This window comes from Pongo pygmaeus, chromosome 19 (genome assembly GCF_028885625.2).
Source record: "Pongo pygmaeus isolate AG05252 chromosome 19, NHGRI_mPonPyg2-v2.0_pri, whole genome shotgun sequence".
Classification (NCBI taxonomy): domain Eukaryota; kingdom Metazoa; phylum Chordata; class Mammalia; order Primates; family Hominidae; genus Pongo; species Pongo pygmaeus.
In genome coordinates this window covers 87,460,336-87,478,838 of record NC_072392.2, presented here as the reverse complement: position 1 = coordinate 87,478,838, position 18,503 = coordinate 87,460,336, and the positions used below count along the sequence as shown (strand labels likewise).

Genomic DNA, 18,503 nt, shown 5'->3' with positions numbered 1-18,503 from the left:
TGGCTAATTTTTGTATATATATTTTTTTATTTGTAGAGTCGAGGTCTTCCTAAGTGTCCAAGTTTGGTCTTGAACTCCTGGGCTCAAGTGATCCACTTGCCTTGGCCTCCCAAAGTGCTGGAATTACATGAGTGAGCCACTGCACCAGGCCTTCTGTTTTTTTTTTTTCTTTTTAAATTGTTTTTTTTTTAATCTTATGAATAAATTAAGTTTAAAATATGGGTCTTGTACTTAAAATTTTTGTTGATTTATTATTTTTTCACATATTTTATGCATCTTACTGCAGAAACACATGGCTATTTATGGTTTCTATAATGTAGAGGTGGTCATGTTTACCTGTGATACAGATAAAAATACAGTATTTAATATTTGTTAGTTTAAGACCAGGTGTGGTGGCTCACACCCGTAATCCCAGCACTTTGGGAGGCAAGGCAAGAAGATTGCTTGAGGCAAGGAGTTTGAGACCAGCTTGGGCAACATGGTGAAACCCTGTCTCTACAAAAAAATACTAAAATGCTGGATGTGGTGCCCCACACCTGTAATCCCAGCTACACGGGAGGCTGAGGTGGGAGGGTCACCTGAACCCAGGAGGTGGGGGTTGCAGTGAGCTAAGATCGCACCACTGCACTTCAGCGAGGATGACAGAGCAAGACCCTGTCTCACAAACAAAATCAAAACAAAAACACAAAAATATTTGTTAGTTTAAATTTTTAAAAGGTATATCACTATTTGTATGAAAATAAAATATCTTACCATAGCATTTAGAAATTATAGTTGTATTTTAATGAATGCATTTTTCATGAAAATGGCTTGTCCTTTGAGAAGCAAACTTTAATTTTGTTTTCATACTAGTATATATGAACATTGCACTAACCTTAATATTTGTATTTTATAGGTATTTTTTGCTTTAATGCTGACACCTCTTTTTAAAAAATCAAAACATGTGGGAATAGTTGAATTTTTTGTTACTGTGGCTTTTGGATTTATTGGCCTTATGATAATCCTCATAGAAAGTTTTCCCAAATCGTTAGTGTGGCTTTTCAGTCCTTTCTGTCACTGTACTTTTGTGATTGGTATTGCACAGGTAGGTAATATATTAATCTTGCATTCACTAAATATTTTCTTTCTGTTTTATGTAGCTTCTTATACTACCATGAATACTACCTTTGATTTACCAAAAAAAATTATTTTAAAATTTTAGCATGAGAAAGAAATGATTTCTAGAGTATATTTTATATCTAGTTTTATTTATGTTTGTCCAATTTTAAGTTTTTAGTTAAATGTTCTGTTTATAAATTTTTCACTTTTTACTTCAGTGTATCTCAGTAATTTATTTCACTGCAGAAACTCAGTTTGATAGTAATGTGTTTAAATGTCAAGTAATTCTTATTGCCTATGGCCTGGTTATATTGCTATCATTTGTACATTTATCTCAGAAGAATGCATGGGAGAAAATTGTGTGTGGAGCAGAACAAATTTACTGTGAGTGCAGTGGTGGAATAAGTAGGCCTGGTGGATTTTGTTGGCCCAGGCTTCATGGAATTGTCATTCTAAATAACATTCAGACTTATAAATATTATTTTTATTGGTCCTTACAGGAGTAGTCAGGTTCTAAATGGAAGAAGTCTTATAAGAAACGGCTTTGTAGTGGAACATAAATTTGGCTAATGTACAAATAAAAAATGTAATTACTAAATATAAGAAATTACTCATGTTGGTTGGATAGAAATTCTGATTTATGAGATATAATTAAATATTGAGTTAATCATTTTACTTTTTTGAGACCTGAGAGTGATTGTTATACATTTTGAGAGTTCTTCGAGTCCCCAAGTCCGCATTCTCTAGGAACGAAGAATTATAGATTCATAGGTTTTTGTTGTGAGTGGGATGGCCTTTCAGTGTCATTGAATTTATCTTCTTCATTTTATAAATGAGGGAACTGAAGCCTAGAATAGTATAATTAAAGCGTATTCACTTAATGGCAGGGCTAGGACCTAAATGAGGCTTCAACCTGCAGTACATTTCTCTTTCCATGCTATCACAAATATCTACTATGAATACTTTAATAATTGTGTTAATTAATCAAAATACTTGCTTTCTTTTCACTATTGGAAAGATGCTAACCATAATTTTATTCCCTAATACTTAATTTGTTTGGCTTTCATATGGATCATAACCCTTTTGTTTGCATTTGTTATTATTAATATTGCAGTTTGTTTTTATTTCATTTGTTAGTAATTACATTAGAATTAAATGCCCCTAGAGTGAATATATCCCAGTTAAAGATGCACAACATTAAAAACATGATTGAAAGGAATTGGTTTGATAAACTTATATTTTTGTAAAGTCTTTATTGTTTTCCTTGTAAATTTATATTATTAATTTGGTGAAGTGTTTAATCTATTAAAAGGCCCAGTTGGTTACTGTCACTCTGGATATGCTAAATAACTCTAAGTAGTGTTAGCTTTTGCTTGTTTTTGTCATTTTAATGTAATAAAGTTACTGTTTCTATTTTTCAGGTCATGCATTTAGAAGATTTTAATGAAGGTGCTTTATTTTCAAATTTGACTGCAGGCCCGTATCCTCTAATTATTACAATTATCATGCTCACACTTAATAGTATATTCTATGTCCTCTTGGCTGTCTATCTTGATCAAGTCATTCCAGGTATGCAGATGGTTTTTGAATTTTACTTTAAAGATTTTTAGGCTTTTTTGACCACATAGGGTCAGCTTAATTTTAAGATTTTTTTCCTAGCCAGGGTACCCTAAGTCATATTCATTGTTAAAGCTTTTAATTTGACTTTAAATAAGTATATTTTGTACCTTAGGCTGTAGCCACTAGTGAACATAAAGAGATTGTGTAAAAAGAGAGCAGTTTGTTTTGAAAGCCTTAAGTCTCTAGTTGATCTTAACTTGGTCCTTCTTTGTATCAGTCTTTTTTAATTAAAGTATTTTATTTTACCCTCTAAGGTCTAAAACTATGAAGTGATCTTGTAACTCCTACCATTTTCTTTATCTCTTGTCCACATCTATAGCCAATATAGCAAACTCCTATAGATTCGATAGTAATATTAAGTATTGAGCATATTTCCTTTTCCCCTTGTATTCCTCATTACCTGTGTCTGTATTCTACACCTGTACTGTCCTGTATGGTAACTACTAGCCATGTGTGGCTTTTAAAATTTAAATTGATTACAATTAAATCAATTAACAATTTATTTTTTTCAGTAGCACAAGCCACGTTCCAAGTGCTCAGTAGCCATATATGGCTGTTAGTTACTAAATTGCATGGTGCAATCTAGATGTTCTGTAGAACATTTTGACCATTATAAGAGTTGTATTGTGTAATACTAGTCTAGACTAGGGGTTCCCAACCCCCAGGACACGGATCTTACTAGCTGCCTGTGAGGAACTGGGCTGCACAGTAGGAGGCATGTGAGTGAAGCTTCATCTGTATTCATAGCTGCTCCTCATTGCTTGCATTACCACCTGAGATCCACCTCTTGTCAGATCAGTGGCAGCATTCAATTCTCATAGGAGTGTGAACCCTATTGTGAACCGCGTATGTGAAGGATCTAGGTTGCATGCTTCTTATGAGAATCTAATGCCTGATGATCTGTCACTGTCCCCCATCACCCCCAGATGGGACCGCCTAGTTGCAGAAAAACAAGCTCAGGGCTCCCACTGATTCTACATTATAGTGAGTTGTATAATTATTTCATTATATATTACAATGTAATAATAATAGAAATAAAGTCCACAATAAATGTAATGCATTTGAATCATCCTGAAACTATCCTTGCCCCCTGTCTGTGGAAAAATTTTCTGTCAGAAAACCAGTCCCTGGTGCCAAAAAGGCTGGGGACCACTAGTCTAGACCATTGCAGTATCTCTCATCTAGTTACATACCTCAAGTCTGTCTAAGCACTTCACCCCTCTTTTTTTGAGGTTTTATTATTTTTTAATAGATTTTTGGGGAACAGGTGGTGTTTGGTTACATGAATAAGTTCTTTAGTGTTAATTTCTGAGATATTGGTGCACCTATCACCCTAGGAATGTACACTGTACCCAGTGTGTAGTCTTTTTATCCCTCACCCCCCTCCCACCTTTTCCCTGAGCCCCCATAATCCGTTGTATCGTTCTTATGTCTTTGCGTCCTCATAGCTTAGCTCCCACTTATGAGTGAGAACATACAATATTTGGTTTTCTATTCCTGAGTTACTTCACTTAGAATAATGGTCTCCATTTCCATCCAGGTTGCTGCAAATGGCATTATTTTGTTCCTTTTTATGGATGAGTAGTATTCCTTAGTGTGTGTGTGTGTGTGTGTGTGTGTGTGTGTGTATCACATTTTCTTTATCCAGTTGCTGGGACGGGCATTTAGGTTGGTTCCATATTTTTGCAATTGTGAATTATACTGTTATAAACATGTGTGGGGAAGTATATTTTTCACATAATGACTTCTTTTCCTCTGGGTAGATGCCCAGGAGTGGGATTGCTGGATCAATCGGTAGACTTACTTTTAGTTCTTTAAGGAATCTCCACAGTGCTTTCCATAGTGGTTTTACTAGTTTACATTCCCACCAACAGTGGAAAAGTGTTCCCTTTTCACCACATCCATGCCAACATCTATTATTTTTTGATGTTTCGATAACGGCCATTCTTGTAGGAGTAAGGTGGTATCACATTGTGGTTTTGATCTGAATTTCCCTGATCATTAGTGATGTTGAGCATTTTTTCATGTTTCTTGGCCATTTGTATATCTTATTAGAGTTATCTATTCATGTTCTTAGCCTACTTTTTGATGGGATTGTTCGTTTTGTTCTTGCTGATTTGAGTTACTCATAGATTCTAGATATTAGTCCTTTGTCAACATATATATATAGTGAAGACCTTCTGCCACTCTGTGGGTTATCTGTTAACTGCTGATTATTTCTTTTGCTATGGAGAAGCTTTTTAGTTTAATTAAGTCCTATTTATTTATCTTTGTTTTTGTTGCATTTGCTTTTGGATTCTTGGTCATGAAGTCTTTGCCTTTTTTCTGATGTTATCTTCTCAAATTTTTATGGTTTCAGGTCTTAGATTTAAGTCTTTTATCTATCTTGAGCTGATTTTTGTATAGGGTGAGAGATGAGGGTCCAGTTTCATTCTTCTACGTGTGGCTTGCCAATTATCCCAGCACCATTTGTTGAATAGGGTGTCCTTTCCCTACATTTATGTTTTTGTTTGCTTGCTGTTGGAGCGGTAACAGTTCCCAGAGGAATGCCAAGTACTGATAAAATCAGTTGAAATCCTCTGTACTTGGCATCAGATCCCTTTGAAATGTGACCAGTCTAGAAGAAGAGTAGATATTTGAAAAAAATGAGGAGTGTAGGTATTTTGAGGGGGAAAAGGGAGAAAATGGAACATGTTGTGTGGGCAGTTACCACTGTATACCATTTCTTTCTTTCTTTCTTTTCTTTTCTTTTCTTTCTTTCTTTCTTTCTTTCTTTCTTTCTTTTCTTTCTTTCTTTCTTTCTCTCTTTCTCTCTTTCCTTCCTTCCTTTCTTCCTTTCTTTCTTTCTTTCTTCTTTCTTTTTCTTTCTTTCTTTTTCTTTCTTTCTTTCCTTCTTTTCTTTTCTTTTCTTTCTTTTCTTTCTCCTTCCTTCCTTCCTTCCTTCCTTCTGACAGGGTCTTGCTGTGTCTTTTTTGAGACAGGGTTTTGCTGTGTCTTCCAAGCTGGAGTGCAGTGGCACGATCACAGCTCACTGCAGTCTCAGCCTCCTGGGCTCAAGTGATCCCCTTGCCTCAGCCTCCCAGGTAGCTGGGACTACAGGCATGCACCACCACATCTGACTAATTTTTTGTATTTTTTGTAGAGACAAGGTTTTGCCATATTGCCCAGGCTGGTCTCAAACTCTTGGGCTCAAGCAAAATGCCAGCCTCTGCTTTCCAAAGTGTTGGGATTATAGGTGAGAGCCACCATGCCTGGCCTCATTGTATACCATTTCTAAGTCTCATATTTCTATCCTGTTGTTTTGTTGCTCTCCATAATTCTGTAGTCTTTTCCATGAAGCATATCCACTTTTCTAGATACTACCTATTTTCAAAGACCATTTAAGATGATGCCCATTCAAGTCTTCAGCACATTCAGCCTGCGTTGTGTTCTTGCCATTTGCTCTCTGCTTGTACTCATAAAGGCATTAGTTCCTTTAGCATAGAAAATGTGTTTTATTCACCTTTACCTCCCACTCAGCAATTCTGAAACTATTTATGGACTAGAATTATTTATCAATAAAACTTTGATTCATACAATATTGATTTAATACGATACACCTAAACTTTATTTACTTATTACTTTTTAATGACAAATGAAAACTGTAGATATTTATTGTGTACAACATGATGTTTGGAAATATATATATGTTGCAGAATGGTACCTAAACTTTAGATGCAGGTTGTCATATGTTTGAAATGCGGTCTTTATGATTTAAAAACTAATCATGGTAACTCAGTGTTTTAATGTTTATTTTTCAGGGGAATTTGGCTTACGGAGATCATCTTTGTATTTTCTGAAGCCTTCATATTGGTCAAAGAGCAAAAGAAATTATGAGGAGTTATCAGAGGGCAATGTTAATGGAAATATTAGTTTTAGTGAAATTATTGAGCCTGTTTCTTCAGAATTTGTAGGAAAAGAAGCCATAAGGTATGGTTCAATCTTTGGCAATTTAGGTATAAGAACTGCTGATGAAACCTGCCACATTTAAATCCTGTTCTTTAAATATGTATGTAAATATGGTATCTTAGATTTGGTACGTATGCTATGATTTTAAAACATTAATAAGGGCTACTTTTCTCTTTTTCTTATTTTCTTTGCAACCATTTAGAATAAAGTTGGTGCTAGGTTTGAAATTTTATGTTTGTTTCTTTCTGTTTTTTGAGACAGAATCTCGCTCTGTCGCCCAGCCTGGAGCACAGTGGCACAATCTCAGCTCACTGTAACCTCTGCCTCCCAGATTCAAACAATTCTTGTGCCTCAGCCTCTCAAGTAGTTGGGTCTACAGGCATGCGCCACCACGCCTGGCTAATTTTTGTATTTTTAGTAGAGACAGGGTTTCACCATGTTGGCCAGACTGGTCTCGAATTCGTAGCCTCAAGTGATCCACCTGCCTTGGCCTCCCAAAGTGCTGGGATTACAGGCGTAAGCCACCACACCTGTCCCCTGAAATTTTATGTTTGAATGGAAAATTTTAAAAGTAATAAAACCTGATGTTTATGCAATTAATGTTTAAAGCTTTTCCCATTATGTAGACTGAAACATGATAAATATTAACTGTATAATTTTATTCATGCTACATTGTCTTATACAGCATATTAAATTGTCATCTGTTAATTTCATAGACTTTTAGGGTTTGGGGCATAATTAGAACATTTCATTACTTTAATTTTTAAGAACCAAAGAAATTCATTACTATTCCTTGTTAGGTCAGTCAGTACCAAATTTAGAAATAAAATTAGGTGAAAGAAAAGAAATAAAATAAAATGAAATAAAAAGTGAAGCATAATATTTTCTAAATTTAAGAAAAATGTAAAAATTCCAGAGAAAGTGAAAATACTTAAGATGTAATTCGTTGGCCAGTGGCCTGCTTTCTCAAGGGTAAATTTTAACTGATTAACAATTCATTTCCTTAAAAAAATATGAAAAAATAAGGTAGAATAAGAAAATCACTTCACATTTATTAATGGTTTGAAATTTGTGCTGACGTGAAATGACATCTGGTTTATATCCCCCTTCACTGATGTAACAAGTGTTTGATAATCAGAAATGAAAAAAAATCCATAAATTGCTTAAATCAAATGCTTCACTTAGTTTTAGAAGTTGGGTTGGCATAAAAAATGAATCAATGACACTTACAATGGAAAGGAATACTATGCTTTTCTCTAGTACCTTCTTTAAAATAATTTTATAGTTGATCCCTGAAAAACACAAGTTTGAACTACACCAGTTCACTTATACATGGATTTTTTTCAGTAAATATATTGGAAATTTTTTTGGAGATTTGCAACAATTTGAAAAAACTCGCAGATGAACTGTTAGCCTAGAAATACCAAAAACAAATAAGTTAGGTATGTCATTAATGCATAAAATATTTATAGATATTAGTCTATTTTAACATTTACTACCATAAAATATACACAGATTATAGTAAGTTATGCTTTATCAAAGCTTATTGTACGCAATACTGACAGACCTACATTATGCCAATGCCCACTTGAGAGAAATGTAAACAAATGTGGAGATGCAGTATTAAATCATAGCTGCATAATATTAACTACAGTATTACTGTACCAATGCAATAATTTTATAGCACCTTTTGCTGTTATGGTGAGCTTATGTGTTCCAAGTATATACTTCAAATGCCATGTGACTCAATTATCTCCTTGTGAGCTGTTCATCTCTCCAGTAAATTGCATATCATGATAAAAAGTAATGTCTCAGGGTTCTTGCTTTTTTTTTTATCATGTGTAGTGCAATACCGTAGGCCTTGAATAGCATCATGGGATCCATAGGATTGCCACTAGTGATGCTGGAAGTGCTCTCAAGAAGCAGAGAAAGGTCATGACATTATAAGAAAAAGTTGAATTGCTTGTATGTACCATAGATTGAGGTCTGTGGGTGCGGTTGCCTGTCATTTCGGATAGACTATGCATCTTGTTCATCTTATAAACAGATGATGTGAACTGATGGCATTGATAAATACAGTATAATACTGTAAATATAGATATTTTTTCCTTATAATATTCTGAACATTTTCTTTCCTGTAGTGTACTTTATAAAAATACAGTATTTAACATGTAAAACCTACAAAATATATGCTAACTAACTGTTTATGTTATCTGCAAGACTTCTTATCAATAGTAGGCTATTAATAGATTAGTTTTAGGGGAGTAAAAATGTTATATGTGTATTTTCAACTATGTGTGGGAGTTGGCACTCCTAACCTGTGTTTTCAAGCATCAGTTGTATTTTTATTATCAACATTATTTGGTTCATTGTTTTAGTAGGAAAGTACTTTATTATTATTTTATTATGCTTATAAAATATGATAGCATTGATAAAAATATGCATGGTAAACACACATACTTATAAATTGCTTTAAATACTTAAAATATGAAACTTTATATTTCAGAATTAGTGGTATTCAGAAGACATACAGAAAGAAGGGTGAAAGTGTGGAGGCTTTGAGAAGTAAGTAGTTTTCCTAGTATTCAGGCCATAGTATTTAAAGTACAAATAGAAAAATAATTTGCATAGCTTGTGGGAAATTTAAACTTCTCTACCATGATTTTCTGTCTTGTTTTTATTTTATTTTATTTTATTTTATTTTATTTTATTTTTTTTGAGATGGAGTCTCGCTCTGTCACCCAGGTTATAGTGCAGTGGCATTCTCTTGGCTCACTGCAACCTGCGCCTCCTGGGTTCAAGTGATTCTCCTGCCTTAGCCTCCTGAGTAGCTGGGATTACAGGTGTACGCCACCATGCCCAGCTAATTTTTGTATTTTTTGGAGATGGGGTTTCACCATGTTGGCCAGGCTGGTCTCAAACTCCTGACCTCAGGTGATTCGCCTGCCTCAGCCTCCCAAAGTGCTGGAATTACAGGCATGAGCCACTGCGCCCGGCCTCTGTCTTGCTTTTTGAGATACTTTCATTTATGTGATTAATATTCAAAATAAAGCTAACAACATGAAATTTGTAAAAGTAAAATGTAATATCTATTAAAATGAAAAATACTCAATTATTTGAATAAGGCTATGTCCTTGTTTCATTTTATTATTTTGCATGTATATACAATACATGTTAGTTACTTTTTGAAAAATTCATTTGGCCTATCATGGGGTTTTTCAACCTCAGCACTACTGACATTTTGGTCCTGATAATTCTTTGTTGTGAAGAACTGTTCTTTACTGTAGAATGTTCAGCATTGTGTCAGTGTGTTAGTCCCCAGAACCAATAGAATACACACACACACACACACACACACACACACACACACACACACACACACACACACACAGATAAACACACACACCAGTATGATTGTAGGGTGGGGGATTAGGGGAAGTTTGTTTTAAGTAATTACTTCATGAGATCGTGGGGACTGGTAAATGTAGAAATCTGTAAGGCAGGTTGGAAACTCAGGCAAGTGTTGAAGTTTCAGTCCTGAGTTCAGAATTTGTAGACAGGCTGACAGGCTGCAAACTCATGTAGGAGTCTGTTACATTCTTGAGGCAGGACTCTTCCAAGGAACCTCAGTTTTTTCTCTTAAGGCCTTCAACTGATTGGATAAGGTTTACCATTATTATCAAGACTAATCAAGTTTAAGTCAGATGATTGTAAAAGTTAATGACATCTACAGCAACATCTACATCAGTATTTGACCAAATAACGGCACCATAGCCTAGCCAGGGGGACCCATAAAATTAACCTTCACAAGCAGCATCCCTGGCTTTGATCCCCAAAGAGAGAAGGAGTTCTGGCTCAAGAATGAAACAAATTCTTGCATGAGTTTCCAGCCTGTCAGCCTATGAATTTTGGACCCAAGATGTCAGCTTTAACTCTTGCCTGAGTTTTCAACCTGCCCTACAAATTTTTGGGACTTACTAGACCCCACAATCTTCTGAAGCAATTTCTTAAAATAAACCTTCCCTAATCCCCCAACCCCACACTCACACTTGCTCCATTGTGTGTGTGTGTGTATTCTATTGGTTCTGGAGACAGACTGACACACTGCCAAACATCCCTGGCATGCTGCTGAACATCCTCTCCCAGTTGTAACAACCAAAAATGTCTCCAGGCTTTACCAAATGTCTCCTAGGAGGCAAATTAATTAATTAAGAAGAAAGTAGGTATAGTGGTATATTAATAGGGTTTTAGTTTGCATTTGCCTAATAACTAATGTTATTAATCACCTTTTTATATGATTATTGGCATTTGGAGGTTTTCCTTTATGAAATGCCTATTCAAGTTCTTTTCACATTTTTGTTTCAAGACCTTTGTTAGATACAGGTATTTAAATATTTGATCTCAGTCTGAGGCTTGCCTTTTAATTCTACTGGCAGTGTCTTTTGACAAACACAAGTCTTAATTTGAATGAAGTCTAATTTATGAATCTGTTATTTTATGGTTACAGTGCTTTTCACATCTTTTTATTCAACATTGGAGATTATATATAACCTCCAATGTAAGTCATTGGAACAACTAGTTTATTATAAGTATAATTGTAATAACAATTCCAACTAATTGTTTCTAATGCAAAGAAGCAAGAGAATGAAATAAAAGGCATCCAGACTGGAAAGGATGCAGTAAAATTATTTGCAGTTTACACAATAATCTATTTTTAAAATCTTTTAGATTGACAAAAAATAATAGTGGCACTAAACAGTGCGTTTTGCAAGATGGTAAGATACATGATAAATAATGGAAAAATCAATTGTGTTTCTATATGTTACCAACGCATAATTGGAAATTAAAATTAAAAATAGCATTTAGCATCAAAAAATATGCTTACAGGTAAATAAGACAAAAATGTAAAAGACATATCCTGAAAAGTACAAAACATTGCTGAGAGAAATTAAAGAAGATTTAAATAAATAGAGAGAAATACCACGTTCATAGGGCAGAACACTTAACGTTTAGTTGTTGAGTTCCCTTTCTTATTTTAACTTAGATTATTGGCCTTAGGATCTGAGACTTTTTCCTTTTTGTTTTATATGTTAGCCTTCTTAGTCTAGTTTTTGTTGTTGTTGTTGTTTGTTTTTGTTTGTTTGTTTGTTTTTGAGACAGGGTCTCGCTCTGTCCCCGAGGCTGGAGGACAGTGGCACAGCTTTGGCTTATCATAGCCCTGACTTCCCAGGCTCAGGTGATTCTCCCACCTCAGCCTCCCGAGTAACTGGGACTGCAGGTGCCACTGTGCCCAGCTAATTTTTGTATTTTTTGTAGAGACAGGGTTTCGCCATGTTGCCCAGGCTAGTCTCGAACTCCTGGGCCCAAGTGATCCTCCCGCCTCACCCTCCCAAAGTGTTGGGATTACAGGCATGAGCCACTGTGCCTGGCCAGCCTGGTTTTTTGATAAGCCATTTCTGCTTCATAATTTCAGGTCCCCATCTCCTGTCTTCCTTCATTCCTTTACATATCCATTCAGTGATAATTGCTTCACTAAATCTAACCTTTCAAGCCATTTCTATACTATTGGTTAATTTCTTGTTTTTTTTTGCAAGTTTATTTAAATGCCTATAAATATCCTTGGGAACAAATTTTTGTTTAATTCCATTGGTAATTCCCAAAAATTGGGACACAGAAAATTCCCAAATATTTTGTATACTCCTAAATCTTACTGTATGAACAAATAAAGTTTATTTTTATTTACTTTCGTTACTGTTTATATCATTGACTGTAACAAAGAAGCTATTTTACCTGCTATCAAATATGCTGGTAACTTTAAATATGTATTTATAGATATAGTGCCTTGAAGATTGCTCAAATATTATGAATTATCATGCATAGCTGAACAGACATAAAAATTACTTTTGAGTCTTCTTTTTTCCTGAACTAGATTTGTCGTTTGACATATATGAGGGTCAGATTACTGCCTTACTTGGCCACAGTGGAACAGGAAAGAGTACATTGATAAATATTCTTTGTGGACTCTGCCCACCTTCTGATGGTGAGTTTTCTGTCTTAAAGAAAATAAAACTTCATTATATATATTCTTTAAATGTATATTGAATAATTTTTGTCGATGGGACCAACTTTCATATCTGTAAAGGTGTTTTCTTTTTTTCTTGACTATACACATTTGGTTGTTTTTAGTAGAAGATAAAAATGATTCTATCATGTTTAATAAAGTAAAAAGGATCTAATTTTGTACGTATTTCTAAACATATACACACGTAGATGTGTATGTATGTGTTTTTATTCATCATTTTCAAGGAAGGATAAATGAGTAACTTACTGGAAATTAAATCAGAATTATAGACTTTGAGGTTGAGAAAATAAACACAGATATCTAAATATACAGCAACAGTTCAAAAGGAAATAATCATAAATGTTCATACTATCTTCTAAAATAGAATTTTAGAAGCATACCTCAAAAGTGTAATTTTGATATGTGATTGTTCGGTAGGTGAGAATTCATTATAGTAGCTCCATATTTTGACAGTAACCGAATAGAGTGGCAGTACATAAATATTTTACTTTACAAAAGGGCTGAATTGCATTGAATCTGAATTTCAACTCTTTAAATGTTAGTTAACTTTTAAAATTAGTTTGATTTTGTTCTTTGTCCTTGGTTGTATCACTCTTTGATGGTAGTCATATCTTACATTTGTATAAGAATTTATGATTTTTCTCATGATTCTTCATAATGTATGATTGTTTTAATAGTTCTTTAGTGGGATATATTAGTGTTCACTGTATAAAAAAGGAAAGCTGGAATTTAAAGAGATTAAGTAATTTGGCCATGACCACACAGCTGGTTAGGATAAAATTTATAGTTCTTTAATCCCTCCACTGTTACATAGTGTCTAGAAAATTGTTACTGGAATATAAGTATAAATAGTATATCAATAGATATTTATGTTTAGTGTCAAACTTTTAGTTTCTTGATTTTCCCACTATGTTATATGACCTGTAAGTGATGGAAAATGAGATTGAAATATAAGTGGATGCAGATCACCAATAATATGGAAGGGTGTGTTGTGCCTTGTAAATTAATTTTTACCTCATATGTCTGTTATAACCAAATAACTAAGTTATCAGGATACTTCAAAACATACACATTATAAAATAATTAATGTACATTTAAATTTATATTTTGCTTTTAGGGTTTGCATCTATATATGGACACAGAGTCTCAGAAATAGATGAAATGTTTGAAGCAAGAAAAATGATTGGCATTTGTCCACAGTTAGATATACACTTTGATGTTTTGACAGTAGAAGAGAATTTATCAATTTTGGCTTCAATCAAAGGGATACCAGCCAACAATATAATACAAGAAGTATGCTATTCATATAGAAATCTTTACTTTTATTTTCTGTAATCAATAACCTTTTGTAATGACTTGTGCAATAAAAATATGCTTGAAAATCTAAATATAACACTTGTTCTGAGCCAGTAAACAGAAAGCTATTACAAAGAATTAGAATTTGGAGTAAATGTTTTAGTACACATAAAAGTTTGTTTCATCTGGAGGATGCTTGCCTGCCTTATTCCTCCCTTCTCTTGCTCTCATCTCCTCTACCCCTCCCACTTCCACACATACATTAAGAGCCATCACAGTGATCTCTTATTCCTTCCCTACCACCCAAGAAGGCACAAAATTAAAACCTTTCCCTCAAGAATCTTGTTACCTGTTGTTTTCATAATTATATATGAATATATGTCAAAGGCAGTTCCATGCTAAAGGATCATTTTTAAAGTTGATATTAAAATTATTTAAAAACATATGTTACTTAAATATTTAACACATTAAAACTTAAAATATTTAAAAAGTAATATTGATAATTATGTAAATGGTATGATTTTTAAAATAACATTGTTCATGCTTTACTTTTACAGGTGCAGAAGGTTTTACTAGATTTAGATATGCAGACTATCAAAGATAACCAAGCTAAAAAATTAAGTGGTGGTCAAAAAAGAAAGCTGTCATTAGGAATTGCTGTTCTTGGGAACCCAAAGGTAAATAAATATTACTTTTACAGATGAGCTCATTTTAAATTATGTCGAATTAAAAAGCAGGTTGTAGAAAGATATAATACATTATGTAAAGGTTAAGTATACATAAAATGCTGTATGTTATTATGGATATAATCATAGTAATGAGATTTTAAAACTGAAGTCAGAAAGATGTATAACTTTTTTTTTAATTTTAGTAGCTTTCAAGATACTAAAGGTTTTTGGTTACATGGATGAATTATATAGTGGTGAATTCTGAGATTTTAGTGCACCCATCTCCTGAGTACTGTACATTGTACTCAATATGTAGTTTTTTTATTCCTCACCCCCTTCCACCCTTCCCTTTCTGAGTTATAACATCTTTATGATAACTGGTTACTTTTAGGAAGGAGAATGGAAGAATAGACTTTAGTTATGACTGCCATGTTTTTTTTCTTTCTTCTTCTTCTTCTTCTTTTTTTTTTAATTTGTAGAGACGAGACCTTGCTATGTTGCCCAGGCTGGTCTTGAACTGGCCTCAAGCGATCCTCCCGCCTTTGCCTTCCAAAGTGTTGGGATTACAGGCATGAGCCACCACGCCTGGCCTCCATGTTTTATTTCTTTAAAAAATGATCTGAAGAAAATGTGGCCAAAAAATAACATTGCTGAATTGGAATGGTAGCTATAATAGTATTACTCTCTTGTTCTCTACAGTTTAAAAAATATTTGTTATAGTTAATAACAAAGGTTAAGAAATAGAACAAAATCAAAGGAGTAATTCATTTTGTCACTGTCCTGCTTTGATTTTGTATGTATTTGTTTTATGCTGTCCTCTGTCGTAGAAACAGAGAAACAACTGATGCACTACTTTACACAGGGCATCAAAACTGACAGGTGCATGCATGCAGCTAGGATGATCTCCTATTGATCCCCACCATCCTCCCATATTCCTCCTTGCTGTTGCAGCTGGGGAATGATTCTGGATCCTGGCTTTATGTTTATTAGTCTTCCTCTCAGCCCCCACCACCATGTTCTTTTTTATATTAAAATAGTCTTCAAACAAATTGCTTCCCTTGAACTACTATAAAACCATATATTCTTCTCCAAAAAAGCAAGTGTTACATCTACAAATTTAATTGTTAAGGATAATAGCAATATACTTAATGTTTTGTTTTTAGTTTATTTGTCTGACTGCTGTTATAATTTGTCTTGTATATTACAGGCAGTCTTTTAGAATTAAACCAGGGAAAATATTCACATGTCAAATTTATAATTTTAAAAATTTATGTGAACTCAATTATGAATGAAAAAATCTGATCTAATATATTTCTGATTGAAAATAATAATTTGAAATGGGGCAGTTTTTTAGTGTCCACATGCCTGTTTAATATTTAGTTTTTCTGAGGATTCCCTGCCCTTCTTCACCTCTTTTCACACAGATACTGCTGCTAGATGAACCAACAGCTGGAATAGACCCCTGTTCTCGACATATTGTATGGAATCTTTTAAAATACAGAAAAGCCAATCGGGTGACAGTGTTCAGTACTCATTTCATGGATGAAGCTGACATTCTTGCAGGTGAGATTTTTGCTTTATTTTCGAAGGCTGAGATCATGGGCCAAAAGGAAGATGGATATAGAGATGCTAATTCCTGAGGTATAAATAGAGAAGCTTTTACCTGGTGGTATGTTTCCTTCACAAAAAAAGTTTTAAAAAATCTTAAAATGATACATTTTTGTGTTGAGAATCTCTAAGACCATCCCAGGTTTAGTGATGTCCTAGAAGAACTCATATGACTCAGCACATAGTCATGCTCATGACTATGATTTGTTACAGCAAAAGGATACAAAGCAAAGTTAGCAAAGGGAAAAGGTATATGAGGCAAAGTCTCGAGGAAACCAGGTAGAAGCTTCCAAGAGTTCTCTCCCAGTGGAGTAGACAGATGTGCTTTAATTTCTTCAGCACTGAGTTGTAACAACATGTGTGAAATATCTACTTGGGAAAGTTAGTATATACTCAGTGTTCAAGATTCTTATTGGGTACTGATCACATAAACATCTTTTGCCTAGCACATACCAAAGTTCCAGATTCTCAGAAGGAAAGAAGTTGTTTAGCATAAACCACATTGTTTGTACAGTTTAGGCACTGAGCCACTCTTACCTGTTTTGAGAACAGTAGGAACCCTCCCAAATCCAAGTTCTTAACTAACAGCCAAGGGCCAACCTTGTAAGCAGGCCTTTCTAAGGATAGAAGCCTCCGACCTGCTATGTTAACTCTTTTCTGCACAATTTTATACACATAGATACATATAAAGAATCTAAGTTTAAGTCAACACGTGACTTTTAATGGCTATGACAAGATATAGAAGTTTGAAATTCTTGAGCAACTTCTGTCTGCTTATAATCTAATAAAATTGGGCAAGTCATTCATGTCTTCAGCAATACCTTTGTTTTTAAAAACCCAACAAACTAACATTTGTTCTTATTACTTCTGTTGATTTTTGGAGTTGTTTCTACATTTGGTTATAAAGGAAATTGTGAAAGTGCTTGTATTGGTAAGCCTTTTAGGAAAAATCAGATATTTGGAATAACATATGGCAAGTGGACTCTAGAGTCAGACTCCTTGAGTAGAGTTCCTGGCTTTGTTACTTAACAGCTGTATGAAACATGTATAAGGAATGTATTTTCTTTTTGCCTTAGTATTCATATCTGAAAAATAGTTGATGATAATCTAGTACTATCCTCATAAGATTGTTGTGATGATTAATGATATAATGTGGATGACTCTCATATGAGAAACCATAAAATATAAATGCCAATTATTAATGCTGTTGATACTTTAGAAATTGAAATGTAAATATTTATCTGCAGATAGGAAAGCTGTGATATCACAAGGAATGCTGAAATGTGTTGGTTCTTCAATGTTCCTCAAAAGTAAATGGGGGATTGGCTACCGCCTGAGGTATCATTCATTTTTATTCACATTATTCTATATTATACTCTTGCTATACTGTTATTATTTTGGAGGCTTGCTGTTATATGCTTTGACCATCATTTATGGTACTAAATTTAATTTAAAGCTTTCATAATTTACTTTTGGCTGTTTATTGTATAATCATTAATTATTATTTTTGGTATTCTCTAGCATGTACATAGACAAATATTGTGCCACAGAATCTCTTTCTTCACTGGTTAAACAACATATACCTGGAGCTACTTTATTACAACAGAATGACCAACAACTTGTGTATAGCTTGCCTTTCAAGGACATGGACAAATTTTCAGGTATTACTTTAACTCTCTTGGTGTTTGAACTGGGTTCTTATATTGAGAATAGGTTTCATTGATTTCCTTTTTGTTTCCTTCTCCATGTAGTATTGCCATGCTCCCAGGTGGCCAGAGTTAATATTCTGTTTCTGCTTTATTTTGTTTTTGAAAGCCAGAAAAAATACAGCTTTTTTTTTTACAAACACCATGCAAGAAACTGTAACTAATATATTAAATACTTAAGAAAATGTTAAAAAATGTAAAAATAATTGTGTTTACTTTTTGTCAAGAAAAAAAAGAAATTGCTTGTAGGCCTCCTGAGAGTAAGACATATATATATATAGTTTATATACATTCTCAGGGTCTTTTATAGTTTCATGATTTCATAATGAATTATATGATAAATCCTTGAATTCTTTTAATTGAGGCATTATTTTTTAACTTTTTACTGAGGAACTCAAACTCAGTCTCCTTCCTCTGTTTAGGAATTGCTTGATAGACAAAAGGATGTTATTGATGTAAGTACATTGTGCAGAATTT

General features: G+C 33.9%; 1 protein-coding gene across 4 annotated transcripts in view; it reads left to right on the top strand.

Moving 5' to 3' along the window:
* Positions 1-18,503, top strand: part of ABCA5 (ATP binding cassette subfamily A member 5) — an 87,536-nt gene that overhangs the window by 32,578 nt on the left and 36,455 nt on the right. For all 4 annotated transcript variants that reach the window (XM_063656527.1, XM_054456818.2, XM_063656528.1 and 1 more), the window contains exons 8-17: positions 896-1,084; positions 2,520-2,667; positions 6,519-6,687; positions 9,173-9,231; positions 12,596-12,706; positions 13,866-14,041; positions 14,602-14,721; positions 16,137-16,275; positions 17,568-17,658; positions 17,842-17,981. In XM_063656527.1, the coding sequence (XP_063512597.1) occupies positions 896-1,084; positions 2,520-2,667; positions 6,519-6,687; positions 9,173-9,231; positions 12,596-12,706; positions 13,866-14,041; positions 14,602-14,721; positions 16,137-16,275; positions 17,568-17,658; positions 17,842-17,981 (1,342 nt within the window). The remainder of the gene's footprint in view (positions 1-895; positions 1,085-2,519; positions 2,668-6,518; positions 6,688-9,172; positions 9,232-12,595; positions 12,707-13,865; positions 14,042-14,601; positions 14,722-16,136; positions 16,276-17,567; positions 17,659-17,841; positions 17,982-18,503) is intronic.